At 45.3% G+C, this 17799-nt stretch overlaps 1 protein-coding gene across 1 annotated transcript in view; it reads right to left on the minus strand.

Annotated features, from left to right (window-relative positions):
• Window positions 1–17439: 17439 nt before the first annotated feature.
• The window catches only part of COMMD9 (COMM domain containing 9), a 39395-nt gene continuing 39035 nt past the window's right edge, over window positions 17440–17799 (minus strand). Inside the window, exon 6 of the mRNA XM_078684679.1 lies at window positions 17440–17624. Within this exon, the coding sequence (XP_078540805.1) occupies window positions 17484–17624 (141 nt within the window). The 3' untranslated portion in view covers window positions 17440–17483. The remainder of the gene's footprint in view (window positions 17625–17799) is intronic.

Consider the following 17799-nt stretch of genomic DNA (forward strand, 5'->3'; position numbering starts at 1 on the left):
GGGGATAGATCAAAGATGAGCTGGAGGTCATCCGCGTAATTATAAACGGTGACCTCCAGCTGCTGGAGTGCGAAAATGAGAGGAAAGATATAGAGATTGAAAAGCAGAGGGGAAAGAGAGGAACCCTGGGGAACACCGCACGTGACGGGGAGAGGAGTGGCCGTGAAGTTGCCTAGCCGAACCGCCTGAGTGCGGTCCCTCAGAAAGGAGGAGAGCCAAACGAGAGCTGATCCCCCGATACCAGCCGCCTTGACACGGGTAAGTAAGATGGTGTGGTCCACCGTGTCAAAGGCGGCGGAGAGATCAAGGAGGAGCAGTGCCTGGTGCTTGTTCTCATCCATGCCCTTTCTGAGATTGTCTAAGACTGCGACCACGACTGATTCGGTCGAGTGCCTAGGACGGAACCTGGCTTGGCGGGATGCCAGTCCTCCGTTTGCCTCAACATGGGCGCTAAGTGCCGCGGTGACGTGGCGTTCCATCACCTTGCCCAAAAAGGGTAACAGGGAGATGGGGCGGTAGTTGGCCGAGATGGAAGGGTCCGCGCCAGGTTTTTTCAAAATGGGCACTATTGTAGCTGCCTTTAGCGCAGAGGGCACAACGCCCTGTGCCAGAGAGCTGTTGAGGAAAGCGATGGGGAGGTCAGGGCAGCTGGAGTAAATTTGCTGCAGGACTCGCGCCGGGCAGACGTCCGCAGGAGACCCTGACTTCACTTTGGGGAGTATCTCCAGAAAGGAGTCCTGGGTGAGGGGGGGAATGGAGGTAAATGGGAATAGGACGGACGGGGGGGAGGGATCGACGAAGGCAGACGAGGGTGGTGGGATGTTGGTCTTGATGGTAGCAATTTTCTCTAAGAAATAGGTATTAAGTTGATCACAGAGGAGCTGGGAAGGAGGAATTTGAGACGAGGTTTGGTCTGAGAATGCTAGGTCATTCACTATGCTGAAGATTTCCCTGGTTTTGTTTTCTGCAGAAGTTATTTTTGAAGAGAAGTAGGAGGTTTTTGCATCCAGGATTGCAGATTTGTATTTAGCCAGTGCTGATAGGAAGTGGGTTTTTGATGAGGGGCTGTAATTTATCCTCCATTGCCTCTCCGCCCGTCGGGCGCTCAGTTTGAGAACCTTTAGGTGGTCATTGAACCATCTATTGGAGTCCTTGGGACGGCGGATGGAAATGCGGCGTAAAGGCGCCACTGAGTCGCAGCCTCCAGCCAGCCAGGTGTCAATGGCCTTGGCTTGAGAGGCAGATGATAAGCCAGCGAGAATGGGAGTGGAGTTGCGGAGTGAGGAGGTCAAGGAGGGATAATCCAGTCTGTTCCAGTTCCGCGCCCAGGTGTTTTTGGTGTGCGGAGTTTTGGGCATCAGGTTTCGGAGAATGGAGAAGGAAATGAGGGTATGGTCGGACCATGGGCACGACGAAACAGCAGCCGAGGCCACAGGGAGGTTAAGGGACCAAACCTGGTCCAATGTGTGCCCATGGGAATGAGTGGGGACGGATATGTGTGATACAAAGTTGAGGGATGAAAGGTAATCAGTAAATTCTTTAGAGGCTGAGCACTCATGTGGGTCTGCGGGCCAGTAATTGAAGTCCCCAAGGACCAAGACCGAGGCGTAGTTGACCACCAGGTTAGCCAACAGGTCTTGAAATGCCGGCAAGAATAAGGGTGAGGGCTGAGGTGGGCGGTACATAAGGAGACAAGTGATGGGGGGGGGAAATGAGAGAGCGGACTACCAGGAAGTCAGCAGGGGGAATAAGGGGAAAAGGGAGTTGTTGAAAGTTCAGCTCCGACCGAGCAATTAGGGCGACCCCACCACCAGCCTTGCCTGTCGGCCGGTCAGCCCGCAGGGCCACATAGGAGGGGGGTAGGGTGGCCAGGAGAACAGGGAGGGAAGAGTCACAGTACCAGGTTTCGGTCAGGAGCAGTATGTCTGGTTTCTCTGAGTCGAGTAGGACGAACAGCTCGTGGTGGTGCTTGACCGCTGATCTGGTATTGAGTAGGACAACAGACAATGCCGGAGAGCGGGGGAAGGGGTCAAGGGGGGGGGGCAAGGTGACGGGGGGTCGTGCTGCAGGGGATAGGATGTAGTGGGGGAAGAGGGAGCGAGACCTAGTGTAGAAATCAGACTGCGGATAGAATCCGGGAGTGGCCAGTGGCCTTGGAGGGCAGTTAAGTCCTTGGTAGTGTAAGACATAGTTTTAGCATGGAGTCGTGCCCCTAGCCCCGTCCGGCCGCGGACGGGCGCAGATGGGCTTGCCTTAGGCGCGCCTTCGGCGCGCAAAAGTCGCGCCCGCTGCGCTCGTCCGCTGCGCTTCCTGGCAAGACACATGCTTTATGTTGGCGGGTCAGGAGGTTGGGGGGGCGTGGCCAGCCGAGGGGGCGTGTCTCGCCTCGCCCTCGGGAATGGCGGGGATCGTTGCAGCGAGTAGCGCTGTTTGTGGAAGGCAAGAGATGCAGGTAAGCGAAGATGCCTGGTTAAAAACACAATATAGCAGTACAAATAGATTAAAAAGTAAATAGCCCTGCTCCCGGCTTTCCGCCTCAGGAGCCAATCATAGGTGTGAGGTCACAGCCTGTGACAGAAAGCACAGTGGATATGTAAGTCTTTATTTTATACTAGCATTACACACAGTAGGAGATAGACTGATACAAAATAAGCACATCGTTTTACGATAAAATGCAGCTTCCAAAATTTAGATTTTTATAACTGCTCTTTTAACAGCTCCTTATGGGTACTGAGGGCTGTGTAAAAACAATTGTGTTTAAAAGCACGCACTTCACTGCCCAGTTGTTCACTCTTTGCACTACCATAAAAAATAAAAAGTCTTTTGTCATCACAATGCTTGGAGTGATTCCATCAATTAAAACCAGAACCAGCGCCCAAGCACCCTTTACACTTGCAAATCGACTAATAGCGCACATCTAAATTTCATTCAGGAAAGCCGGCACCCTGACACTAAGACCTTACGCAGCACACGAGACTCAATTAATGACACTTCAGCTGAAGAATTTTAACGATCGAAATTAGTCGTCCCGGGATAGTTGTCTTTTTTCAAAATGAAAGCAAACACTTTGGTTTCCAGGCAGTAGTGAGGCTGGGGAATGCACACACCCCTACCGAGGACTCTACGCCCCCCCTTGGGGTTCGCCCCCCACAAATTAACGTCTTCCACGCTCATGACGAGCTGAGCTCGACATGAGCCACGGCGTTCCGGTGCTCATGACGAGCTCAGCTCATCATGAGCCGTGGGACGCTCGCATGCGGGGATAATTCCCCTGCTGTGCTGAGCGTTCCAAGGCAGGTAATGCACCTGTGATGAGCTGAGCTCGTCATGAGCCGTGGGACGCTCGCATGCGGGGATAATTCCCCTGCTGTGCTGAGCGTTCCAAGGCAGGTAATGCACCTGTGACGAGCTGAGCTCGTCATGAGCACAGGAGCGCCGTGCCTCATGACGAGCTCAGCTCAGCTCAGCTCGTCATGATCATGCAGGCGCTGTGCGTGCCCCTCTCCCCCCCCAGCACAGTGTGGGATTAACCCCTGCAGCGAAGGGGCTAAAGACCTCTGGCCTAGGACGAGAGGGGCTCAAACCCAGGACTGGATTACTGCAGCCCTCACTCTCAGCTAGGCTCAAGGCACTTGGTGGCCAGTCCTGGGATTTTAAAAAGCACTATACTGGTCATCCTTGCACCCCCAGCGCCACATTGGGCACTTAAGGTAAATTACGTTTCTTGTTGGTGTTCACTGAAATGCTTGTGGGGTCGGGATGACAGCTTTTTTGGGTAATGGGGGAGTTGGATTTTGAGTTCTTTTGCACCGGATGTTGTGGCCAGAATACCACAGCCCTGGGTCTCCGTTTAGTCCCAAACACAGCTTCATTTTCAATAAAGAGCTTTGGACTTCACTGAAGTGTCTGAGGGGTAGAACTATCCTTGTAACTTGAGAGGTGGAGCAGACATCGATCACGAAGGGTGGTGGAGGTTGGGTGGGGGGGTCACACATGGCGAGAGAGTCTGGGTATATAAAATGTGATCCCTCTGATGGGACCTCGGCCTCCAGCACTTCACAGCACCTGCAGTGGAAGAAAAGCCCTTACAAAATGCCAGATGATGGATATAAACCACTTTATTAAATTGCCATTTCATCTGGGACGGATTTATGACACCGTCTCCTGGGCTATTAACAGGGAGCTCAGGTGGGGTACCACGTCTTAAAGGGCGCAGCATCCATCTTTTCCTTGCTTCAAGTCTCAAACACCGGAAATGTTGGCACTAAACTTGGAGCACACTTCTCAACAAATCTGAAAGGATAAAGATCTAACCACATTTAACATAAAGTTAAAAAAACCTTTTCTAATCCCTTCCTACTTCAGGCAACGCCGCCACAGTCTAGCGCTTTGTGGCTATCCCAGTCCTAACGTGCTTTAGGAATCCCTCAACATTCAGCGGTGTGTAAATTGTACAGTGTGACAACTTCAGACCCTTTAAAGTGTGTGCTTGCCTAGGGTCTTACACTCCATGCGACTTCAACTTTGGAAGAAAACACTCCAACCAGGTTTCAGGATGAATGCACAACTGCTGACTGCAATCAGTCTATTTTTTTATTTTTTTTAATTTATTTTAGTAGTTTTGTATAGCACTAGCTGGACCAAAGGGTATCAGAGCACTACACAACGTATACATCATATACAATAATGAGTAGACATCCACATTTGTAAAGCGCACAATCACCCGTTAGGGTCTCTAGGCGCTGGGGGCCGTCGGGAAGATTAAGCAAGCTATTGCCCAGAGTCACATGGTGCTGGACTAATCTGCCGCCGGTGCCGGGGATCGAACCGTGATCCCCAGATTCCGGAGTCAGTCGCCCTGGCCGCGGCATGAGATCCCGGAGAGTGGGGAAACATGTGGGTAAGGGCAAGCGTGGGACTGGCATAAGGTTGTAGGGAAGATGCGCTGGGGGTTGAATCTGATATACAGCCATGATGTAACATGTGGGGGCTCTCTAAAAAAGGGAACCTGTAAATTACATTTCTGTGAGTACCAAGTAGTGTGTCACTCAACCAATATTTTGGTTTCTCTCTTAGCTTTCAGTTATTGCATCCTGACATGCACCCACAACCCAACAGACTATTGGCTTTGTCAGTGGTTGTCAGCTGTTTAAAATATATGAGTAACAACAATAATCTTGTTGCAAATAGTTAATATTGAAAATGTTTCAATTCTGAAATTGTGAGACTATGAATTAAATATTGAAGGAGTGGAAGGAGTAAGGGTCTTCAATTATGCCCTTCCCCACACCACATGTCTCCTATCTGCATATCTTAAACCTTATCTCTATCCTCTTCAGTGCCCTCTTTTCACTTTCTCTAAAAGCACTTCCTTGAAATACAAAGAAAGTGATCCCGATGGCCTAGGGATCATGTATCGAGGATAGGAAACATCATTTACAACGCGGTGTTTACACCGCATGACCTTTACCACGCAGCCATTACAACACAAGTCATTACTACGACTTGCGCTGGATGGCGCTCTTGGTTAAGGAATAGTTTGATTTTCTATTCCAACATCTTCCCTTCTGTTACGTGGGCTGGAGTTGGAATAGAAAATAAATTAATCCTCAATCCAGCGCCCTCTAACGCAAGTCTTTATAACGACTTGCGTTGTGAAAACCGTGTTGTAACGTACCGCACTCAAAATGATCGCGTTGTACTGACGTACATCCATCGAGGATACAATGCAACGGCATAGGCTATCATGTATCGAGGATACAATGCCCTCCTTAAGGTTTCATATTCCTAGATCACACATTTGTATTGCCCTATGGAGCTTCTGATCTGTCTCTCAACTTATTTCCGGATATCATCCTCAGAACTTGATGAGGGTTAAATAGCTATAGGGTACTGCAGCAACCTGTTATGATATCTTCAAGGCCCCTTTCGAAACAGGTCCAGTGAAATCATAAAGGGTGGTACTCTGTACTCGCAGCTGACATCAAAGCATTATTCTTCTTGCGCGATAACACAAAGCAGTCTGTACGTTCAGTGTGTGAAGATCCAGTCCACCAGAAAATTCATTCCTAGTTCTTGAAAATGAATGACTGACTTTTCACTCCAGTTACTGAGTGTTAGATGAAAGGGGCTCCTCCATACGTACCCTCCAAACGTGATCCCCTAGACCCTTGGACTGACTTCCTTTGCTTTTCATTCTTAATTGTGCCAGATGTATTACATTTATGTTTTTAGAAGAGAGGAGTGCTGTTGTAGTGTTTAACCTTGTGAGGGGCATGCATAGGGTAACTGTATGATATTGTTTTGACTTTTTTGGATACTATTTTTTCATCTATAAAAATTAAAGAAGCAAATTTGTTATTTTGAGTTGCTCCTTTTATGGAATACTTATTTGGTACAAAAAAATAAATTTGACCTACTTAATGAATTTAGGTAATGTTCTAGGAGAATTTCTTCAGTGTGTTATTTTACTGGATGTCACATCCCTTTGCGATAACAGTAAGCATGATACACCATATTTGGTTTTGTATTCAAAATTACTATGTCCTATTGTCCCACACAGTGTATAAGACCATCTTTTTTTGCAGTTATTCTTCTAGTTGTTCTTGTTAAACCTTGCTAATTGTTCATGTAATAACTTGGTTGAATAGTTATACTGCTCCATTACCACTTTCATGATAGACAGAAGTGGTTTATGTTACTTAGCACCAAGAGGCCTACGGGTCAACGTGCGCTTTACAAATACACATGTTTACGTTTAGTACCATTCCACGTTAAATATCCGCAATATTTTCGGACCTAAAGAAAGTCACTTGGGATGACTTTCTCTTAAAAATTGACACATAGCTACACTGTACATGCAATTCGATATCAGCGCCTTTGACAACTTCCACTTAGTACCATTTACCAAACCTATCGACCAAAACAATTCTATATCTCCATTCATCTTGCGCATTCTCCATTGGACCCATAACGATCAATAACTAGTGTTTCCCAGGACATTCTGGGGCTTCTTACGCAACATGACAGTTTGAATATTACTTGTGATTTATTACACTTATTACATTCCACACAATTCTTGACTCTTTTTATATAACCAAATCTCCATACGGCCACCAATACAGCCCTTTTATTTTTTAAGGGTTTAAATAATTACTAGGTGACGTGTGTGACATATATTCATCACTTTGTCTCGTAAATCCTTCTGTGGAATACATTTTCCACCACCCAATTAACTACAATATCTACTGTTAATTTTCTTATCTCCCAGAACGACATAAATCCATACTCTATTAACGCTTTGTCTGGCCACCTATCCAACACACGGTCCTTTCTTTTCCTCAGTTTGTCAGAACCTTCCCATCCTTTTCCCAAGTAGTCCTGTCCAATGACCCCCAATTCTTTGTTCCTTATTAGGATCACACAACAATCATACCGTCCAGGTATTGGTCCATCTTTTATTTTAAAAAAAGTATTATACATTGAACATATTCCACCTTACTTTAACTTCCGGAACAAAGCCAACAGTACAGTTGAATTCCAAAGACTTAATTGAAATCCCTGTACAACGTGGTGAAGCACAGAGCAACACAAGCAGCTACTATCACTTGCAAATCACAGATGAACTGCCGAAAATATTTTAGTCCGCAAACATATGCTATAGTTTCCTAACAATAATGGAATATTACTCTCCCGCTGGTGTCAGCGAACATTTTCCGCGAAGAAACTGGAACAAAATCACCACCGACCAACTCCTCACATCGCTCCAACAAAACCCTCCCACCCTCTCATCGGACCCAAACCAAGCTGCCACCAAACTAAAACAATGGATCGCTCTCAGCGTTGACGAATTAGCACCCTTGAAAAACCACCAAACCAAACAGGGTAGCAAAAAGGCCCCCTGGTTCAACGATGACCTTATGAAATCCAAGAAACTATGCCGTACTCTCGAGAAAACATGGAGAAAAAACCCAACCACTGACAACCTGACCACCTTCAAGACAGCCACCCGCAAACACCACCAATTGATCCGATCCACCAAGAAATCAGCATTCAAGGATCGACTCGACAACAACGCCCATAACAGCAAGGAACTATTCAACATCATCAAAGAATTTACCAACCCCACCGCAGCCACAAATGACATTACTCCCTCCCAAGACCTCTGCGATTCGTTATCCTCCTTCTTCTACAACAAAATAGCCGACATACATAACAGCTTTGAAAACATTTCCAATGAACAGCCCACTCCTCCCACCTCCGAACCTAAACCGTCCTGTAACAACCTTAGCACCTGGAACCCAATCACCACTGAAGACACCATCCGCCTAATGAACTCCATCCATTCAGGTTCGCCAACCGACCCCTGTCCCCACCACATCTTCAATAAAGCAGACTCCATCATCGCACCCCATCTTCCTGATGTCATCAACTGCTCCTTCAACTCCGCTACCTTCCCAGAAAGCTGGAAACACGCCGAACTCAGCGCCCTCCTGAAGAAACTCACAGCAGACCCCTCTGAACTTAAGAACTACCGCCCCATCTCCCTCTTCCCATTCCCTGCAAAGTCATTGAGAAAGCCGTCAATAGCCAGCTCGCCGCCTTCCTTGAATCCAACAACTCCCTCGACACCTCACAATCCGGCTTCCGAGCCAAACACAGCACCGAAACCGCCCTCATTGCAGCGACAGACGACATCCGAACGCTTCTGGACAACGGAGAAACAGTTGCCCTCATCCTACTCGACCTCTCCGCCGCCTTCGACACAGTCTGCCATAGCACCCTCATACAACGCCTCAGCAACATCGGCATACAAGGAAAAGCCTTGGACTGGATCATCTCGTTCCTCGCCGGAAGAACCCAGAGAGTCCGACTACCCCCATTCAGATCAGAGACCACCGAAGTCATCTGCGGAGTACCACAAGGATCATCTCTCAGTCCCACCCTCTTCAACGTTTACATGAGTCCCCTCGCATCCATCGCACGACAACACAACCTTAACATCATCTCTTAAGCTGACGACACCCAGCTGATCCTCTCCCTCACCAAAGACCCTAACACCGCCAAAACCAATCTTCACGAAGGCATGAAAGAAGTAGCCGAATGGATGAAAAACATCCGCCTAAAACTCAACTCAGACAAAACGGAACTCCTCATCCTAGGATCATCCCCCTCTGCCTGGGACGACTCATGGTGGCAATCGGCCCTGGGCACGGCACCCATACCCACAGACCACGCACGTAACCTAGGCTTCATCCTAGACTCCTCCCTCTCGATGACCAGACAAGCCAACGCCGTCTCATCCTCTTGCTTCAACGTTCTTCGTATGCTCAAGAAAATCTTTCGTTGGATCCCCACCGAAACAAGAAAGACTGTCACCCACGCACTGGTCACTAGTCGACTGGACTATGGAAACACCCTCTATGCCGGAACCACAGCCAAATTACAGAAAAAACTCCAACGCATCCAAAACGCATCAGCCAGACTCATATTAGACATCCCTCGCCAAGCTCACATTACCGGTCACCTGAGAGACCTCCACTGGCTTCCGGTCAACAAGAGAATAACGTTCCGTCTCCTCACCCACGCACACAAGGCCCTTTACAAACTAGGACCCGAATGCCTCAACACACGACAGTCCTTCTACACACCCACCCGCCAACTAAGATCTTCCAATCAAGCCCTCGCCACAATTCCGCGCATCCACAGATCTACCATAGGAGGAAGATCCTTCTCCTACTTGGCGGTTAAGACTTGGAATACTCTCCCCACTCACCTCCGCCTTACACAGAACCACATCTCCTTCAGAAAGGAACTTAAAACCTGGCTATTCGATAAATAACGCACCCCCTCCCCCAAGCGCCTTGAGACCCTCTGGGTGAGTAGTGCGCTATACAAATTCCTGAACTTGAACATGATGCACATACAATCACAGCTTAATTTTCTTCCTCTTCAGATGGGGTTAGCAATGATCATATTTCTTTTCCACTAGCAATATTTGTTACTGTGCTTTTTTTTTTAGCTCTGTATCAAAACCATTGAGATGGAGGTGCCTTACAAACATAATATTTTATATTTTCAAATTCAACTTGACATACCTTTCACCAGCAAAATGTAACTCTATTCTTTGGCAATCGCCTGATGCTTTATGTTTTTTTTTGCTAATGTGTACACAAACGTGACATAAAACTCTACCAACTCTGAGAAGGGCCTTACACCGTCTTTATTCAATGGAGGGGGTGTTCCATACTGCCTCCATGACATTTTGATTTGGTCTGATACCCTGACTTCCTACTAAATAGCCAATATTAGTCAAGTCACTCAACACATATTTACATTCTTATGCTCTTTATTTAATCCTTAATTTCTAAAATACTTTTTCAGTCATCTGTCATGTTCTTCTTTGGATTTACCCAATCAAAATATGATGTGTTGGAAAAACAAGACACAGTCTTTACCCTTGATATTCTTGTGTATTGGTCTGGGAAATACTGCTGAGATGGCTGAGGCCAACACTAGTGGCTTCCTATTAAACTGAAAACTCACTATAGTGGTTACTAACATGGTTAATCTGCAGCACTTTCTATGTATCCGGGAGCTGCGATTAATTTGTGCCGGTGCTTTCCGATGCTCGACTGGCACTTAAATGACAGCACCGGAGCTTGACAGTCTGCACAAAGTTGTGTCGCTAATTAAGAAATTACCAAAACAACAATTAATTATTAATCCAATATGCATTAAATAGGACTGGTAACTTTCACACAATCCATTCTTCTAGGTAGGGGGGCCTGGTATAGTCTGAATTGTCACACTTGCAGAATTGTGTTCGTTTGTAGTTGCGTTAGTCGTTGGCAGCATGGCAAGGGCATTGTGAGTTGCAAGGTGCAGTGGCCTCCTTGCAGGAGCCATGGTACTCTTTTTTTAAGCACTGTCCGTTAGTACTGTTTTATTCCCTTTATCATCACCAACAATACATTAAATTTAGGCTGCCGAGACCTGTACAGAAGTATGTTATAATTTTAAAATTGAAGATCTACACACAATCTCCCTCTGACACCATCTAGTCAAGCCACCACAAAGTGAGATATCCATTCGGATGTTACTTTAATAACTACTCTCTGCAATATGTACAGTTCATCTGCTACTTGCTTTCAAATCAATTTATTTTTAAAGGTTTTATATAGCGCTGGCTAGACCCGAGGGTATCAGAGTGCTTTACAAGGACTGGCTGATAAAAAACTTATGAAATAACATTTGTATAAAGAGATAAAAATACAAGACAGTTATAACGTTGCAGATATTACATGTGGTTGTAAATAAAGAATACCATTGGGCAATAACAAGAATTGGATAATAAAACTAGTGAAGGATGGTAGAGTTGAGGGGGGTGGAAGGTGTGAAGGTGGGGGTGGAGCTGAGGATGATGATGGGAAAGGTGATAGAATGAAGGGGTAACGGGTAACTACAAGAGAAAATAGATGGGGAGGTACTCGAATATGTATGATTGAGAAAGGGGGAGTGACACAGGCAATCAGAAGTAGTTCACACTTCACTCTGTGTGTTTAAGGTTGGGCAACTAACTTCAATATTATTTTATTGGAAAAGTCTTCTTTTTCCACTATTTTCACTGAAAATAGCACAGGAAATTCCTTAATAATTTTTTTATCAAATAACTTTGATCTTCACACAAGGTCTATTCTGTGCTGTTTGGAATCAAAATGATGTCTAGTGCCCTTTAATTAATTCAGCTTTAAAAGCAAGGTGCCAACTGTGCAACATATACCATATATTCAGGTTGTTTATAGTTAAAATCAAACATTTATAGTCAAAACCCAATTATTTTAATTTCTTCTCCTGAAAATCCTTGTGGTCTAATATTTTACAACTATTTTCCAAACATGTTTTAAAATGTATCTCTACGCACCTCCTCATTTACCATTATTTATGGAGATGCTGAGTCACCAACAATACTCACATTCACTGCCCTCTAATTCTCATGTTACGCACAATCTTCTTTTTCATCCACCAGTGCTCAATACATGATCATTTATGCTCCGCACACATATTTTTTCATTTAACGTACTAGACTGAATAATGTTGCACATCTATCACACATTTAACAAAATAATAATGCTAGTATTTGAATATTCCAAAATAGTGCCCAATTTACGCATAATCAAAACATTTCTGGGATACTGCAGGACGTTTTTTGCTTAAGGCTAAATGTTCATTGCTATCATATCTGTAACGTTTGTTGTGAATATCTTTTTTTAATTTCCATTCGTCCCCAACCTTCTTTTCATAAGCTGTTCCTGACTCCTCCTTGCAGTTGTCCATGTGGTCCATTTAAATAAATCTAGCTCATTTTCCTTCCTCTTCTTCCCTTTTCCCACAATATATTTTTCTTCTACACAAAGTCCCTTCAGCACAGCTTTGACACATATTCTACTCACCATCGACATTTTTTCTTTTTAAATAAAAGACATGACCACCTTCAGTTCAAATTCTCCTATTAGCCCACAGAATTTCTTGGGAATTAGGGCTATTTACAAATGCATGGTTAGCTGATCTCTCCTCCTCTTGTCAAGGTATGCTCCCGAATAACAAGCGAGCATTAGTGATTTGTTCTATAATGTTCTATATTTCATATGTCCCTTGTTTCCTATGAATTTTCTTTTAAAGACCTGTGGCTACAGACACTGAAGAAAACAGGCAACTAGATCTTCCAAGGTATGCTTGAACACATCATCTCGTCCAGAAGTTCTCAGTTTATTATTAATTCAATTATACACCTTCAGACCACCAGGAACAAAATGTAATAATATATACGTATTTTTATTTTCAGATGTTCATCTTTGTTCTTTAACTGTAGCTGTAACTTTAAAAAATAGTTTTTTCCTCGTTCCTGTTTTCAGAGCGTTCACCGTCCACTGGTATACATGGTTTTGGAGCCATTCACCATGTTTGCTGCCTATGAGAAATATCACATAGTATAATATCAAAAACAAAAATCCCTTTTTCAAAGTAAATTAAAATGGTAGTAAAATGTATCAATATAAACAAACAAAAAAATATTCTAATAACTAAGTCTAGAACTGGCCTGGTGACTGTATCTAGATCAAGTAGATATGTATATTATAAATGGTTTATAGAGCACCATATCTGTCACTTAATGTGGAGTTTATTTTACCTTTATTTTGAAACTCGTTTGCTGTCTTCCCTTTATTTATGAGTCTTGCCCTTGGAGGCTAAATTTTCTGAAGTAAAAATAAATAAGCCTTGCTGCATCAGAACTACAGTGAAAATATAATTAAGGCTAATTATAAGAAGGGAATCCTTATGTGGCCGGAAACATTCCAGTAGCAATGAAAAAAAACTATTTGCATCAGTTAAACAAGAAAGAGTAAATACCAAGACTGTGCTAAGCAGCCAAGACACATTCCAGGAGACTTAAATGTAGCGCATCAATTTCCTCTGCTAATACAATTGAATACTACCATTTAGGAAGACTACTCGCGAAAATTGACGGCGAGAGAACGCTCGAGCCCAAGAGACTCTCTGTACTAGCGGTACTACATGAAAGGTGAACCGAGTCAAGCCCAGAAGCAATTGCCAAACTATGCACTGTGAGCAAATGTATTTTTTTGAACGACAATCATTTTTACAGGACTCCATTGATTTTTATATTGCCATCTCGTGGCAAACACTTTCCACATGACCCACCTGGTAGTTTTCCTGATGTACGAGGAAAATTCTATCAGCACGACAAAAATCCATTTTTGCAGGCCTGCATTTCTGCCCAGGAACTGTCACCCGCCCAACCCCCTGTTCTCTTCAGTTCATCAGAAAGCCACATGGCCCTCACCCCGAGTGAATGATTCATATTTCCACTCCTGCTCCTAGCCTGATAAAACATCCTTGACACAGTGATCAGGTTATCTAGACAATGGTCTGACTACTGGACTCTAATCAGGGCAAATAAACAAATGACTTGAAAGACCAGGCTTTGATCAGGCAATTGAACAATGACCTGAAAGAAAGAGCCCTGATCAAAGCAGAGTGGACAATGCTCTGTGTACCAAGCCTTGACCTGGTCAATAACTACAAGCATAGAGTGGACAATGCTCTGTGTACCAAGCCTTGACCAGGTCACCAACTACAAGCATCGCCTTGATCAAGCTATCATCTACAAACACTGCCCTGATTGGACAATGGACTGACAGCCAAAAGAATGGTATGAGAAATGTATAAAAGGCGTGTAAGCTACAGAGTAAAGTAGCAGCCTCCTGGGTTTTGTCTCTGACTAGCTTGGGACTCTGTTCCATAGCCCGGGCTATTGAATAAATCTGGGTTCCTCCTGCAGACGAAAGCTCCTGTGTCTCCTTTTTACTAAGAATGCAAGGTAAGGAAGACTAGGCGGTTCCCCCGTCGCCGAGACCCAGTGAGTGGGTTATTACGGTTCTTCAACTGGAAGAGGACAACAGACCATATCATGCAGAGAGCCTTACTGGGCCAGGGTCTGGAGCAGCCTTAGAGTCAAGGGCTTGTGCAGTACCATGTGGCACAATCAGAGGACAGGATCTGAGGGGCAGAACAAGAGGAACAAGCATTTGCAATACAATAGGTCTCGCATTAGGAAAGTGTGAGCTATTGTTATTGTAAATGACACATTTTTTTAATATGTGTTGGCTGTGAAAATATCTAAATTAATAGCATTGTTATTCACAGAGCCAATTGCTTACATTTTCCTAATGCGAGTCCTATTGGCTATAGCAATGCTTGTTGGTAGCAAGCAAGGACAGTGCTGTTATGGTGCTGAGTGATGATGTGGTTGGGCTGAGTGATGTGGTGGTGTCACAGAGTGATGTGGTGGTGTCCCAGAGTGTTGTGGTGGTGTTTTTGAGTGATGTGGTGGTGTCCCTGAGTGGTGTGGTGGTGTCCCCGAGTGATGTGGTGGTGTTCTTGAGTGGTGTGGTGGTGTCCCTGAGTGATGTGGTGGTTTCCCTGAGTGATGTGGTGGTGCCCCTGAGTGATGTGGTGGTGCCCCTGAGTGATGTGGTGGTGCCCCTGAGTGATGTGGTGGTGCCCCTGAGTGATGTGGTGGTGCCCCTGAGTGATGCGGTGGTGCCCCTGAGTGATGTGGTGGTGGTGTCCCCGAGTGATGTGGTGGTGTCCCTGAGTGATGTGGTGGTGTTCCTGAGTGATGTGGTGGTGTCTCTGAGTGATCTTGTCAAGAAGCAGCTTGCACCAGCCCATTTCTTCTGTTAGCTCCACCTAAATAGAACCTACTACTAACCAGGAATGGGAGAGGATGTGGTGTAATGGCCAGAGCTGTCAACTTCGGCTCAACATTCTGTGGTTCTGGCCAAATCACTTAATCTCCAGTGCCTACAAAAATGAGTGTGTCCTTAACTGGTGCTGATGAAAAGCGCTCTAATTGGATTGAGTTCACGCTACAAGCACCAGTGTTGATGATTAAGTGCTGGTCCTGAGCACCTGAAACCACTTGCTTAAATTAAGCACTGTGAAGAACAGTGCGGTAAATAGAAGAGAAGGGACAGTGAAAGGCTGCAGGAATGAGGCAGAAGGAGGGAGGATGAAGTAAAGAAAAAGAATACAGAGGAATATAGGAAAGAAGTATACCGTTCTCGAACCTGAAGGTGCCTCACACATCAAAAGTGACAATGAGAAAAGAGCGGACTTTACCCGCAGAGAAATAAAAAGCACGTCAACCACTGTTGAAGGCAAACGCGATAGCACAAAAACAAGCATTGGCCATGAAAGAGACACAGCCTTGCGGCCGTGAAAGTGAATGCACGGCCGTGAGATGCGCTCTGTAGTGTGGGAGAGGGATGGACAGGGGCCGTTGTGAGACGGATTCCTCTGAAGTCTGATACGAGGCAGATGGTGTTTATTGCTGATGGGGTGTGAGGAGAAGTGAGGCTGAGCGTGCGCTGTGGAAGCTTCAGTTGCCTGGCTCGGGGAGCAAATGGGTGCGAGGCTGATGGCTTTGTGCACGCGCGTCTCAAGACCAGTAAGCTTCCCAAATTATTACATAATTCATGTCTAGGGGGGGTGCCCTCTTATGGTAATTTGCTCTATACTGTTCAGTGAGGGAATAAAGAAAAATAAACGAAGGTGTAGTTTTAACGTAGCCTTTTTGATGGTTCAGTGAATTATTGCTCCCAGCAGTTATTAATATTTATATTATTCTTATTGTTGATGCGGTTATTAGTCTAAGCAACATTCTTAAAGAAAATATGCTAGATTATCAGTTTTAGAACGAATTATTTTTATATTATTTGCACTTTCTTGCTGCGCGCATACTGAGTATTCAAAGTACGCGAGGCGCCCCGGTGGGGGGGGGGGGCAGGGGCGATGGGCGGAAGACAATAGTGTGGTGTCAAGGAGGCGAGAGGCGTGGGGGTTGGATAGAAGGAAGGGTTCAAGTAAGGACTTTTGGAAATTATAAGAAAATAAGAGAAAGTCGTAATGAAGGTTGGAAACGGCAAAGAGCTCTGGTCCAATCTGTTTGTGTACTCTGTGTTAAGGAAACGTGCAGGGTGAGCTGGTATCCAGGACAGTCCCATGTTTACCCCAACCATCCCAGCAAATGTCAGTAAATTAGAACTGAGCGGGAGCCGACTGGACTCAGATGGAGGCACATTTTCAAGTGTTCTAGTACAGGGTACATGACTAGTTTGAAGTTCCTTAGTAGAAGGCAATATAGTTAAAGTACAATTAAAAGATGGTGATTAAGTTATTCATTGTGCAGCTTATTGAAAACGTCTTCACCTAAAATCGACTTCCTAGTGTGAATGCAACTAACGAAAACGGGAGTAGGGAGAAGGCAGCAGCGCATGAAATGGCTTGGCGAGAAGGGAGGGGGGAATGCGAGGAGCCAAGGACCCAGAAGGGGGAGGAGGGAAATGCGAGCAGACTTCAAAGGGATGGGCTAAAAGGGAGGAGGGAATGCACGGAGCACAGGAGGCTTAATGAACAGGAGGAATGCCATAGAGGCTTACTTGCAAGTCGGATGGGGGTGGGGGGGCAGATGAGCGAGTGAGTGGGAGGGAACGAGCATATGGGGATGGGGTGTGTGGCCAAGAGCGCGCCTGGCGAAGCATCACGCTTCAGTACACAACATGCATTGGGAGGAATCCGCTTGATCAAGAGTGGTGTTTCCCCTGCAATAGTTCAGAGCTATAAATAGCTCGACCTAAAAATGGTCCAGTGGCAGGTCTATATTTCCTACATGGTATCATATGGAAAATTCAACCCTATTTTTTATTCCATTTTCCTTAATCAACTTTTTAAAAACAAATCACAAATAATTTTTGAATTCCCTGTACATGTCATGAACAAGTATGAGGATACCATTCCCTTTCATCTGCAGATCTACTCTATACATAGGAAAAAAGGAATCCTGGGAGACACAGGGATGCAAAAATGTCCTTTATTTACATTCACGTCTCTGGGTTACATCACTTGTTCGCTACAGCCGACAGTTGATCTCGTATCCTCCCCAGCCCGTCCAACATGGTATCCAGCGTCTCCTTGCTCAACTCCACCGTTACCGCTGATACCAAGGGCTCGTCCCCACAGAGGCTGGCATCCTCCTGGATCTGGAAAAGAAACAAGTGTGAGAGACAGGTTGAAAATCAGACCACGATGACTTCTTTAGAGAACGATGAACATTCCTACAGGTTTTCTGGCTCTTCTCTAAAAGGCGTAGTCAAGGTCGGATACACAAATGTAGATTACCAGGCCACCGCCCACAGGCTCTCCCAATGTGACAGG

Source organism: Lissotriton helveticus, chromosome 3_2, assembly GCF_964261635.1.
Source record: "Lissotriton helveticus chromosome 3_2, aLisHel1.1, whole genome shotgun sequence".
NCBI lineage: Eukaryota > Metazoa > Chordata > Amphibia > Caudata > Salamandridae > Lissotriton > Lissotriton helveticus.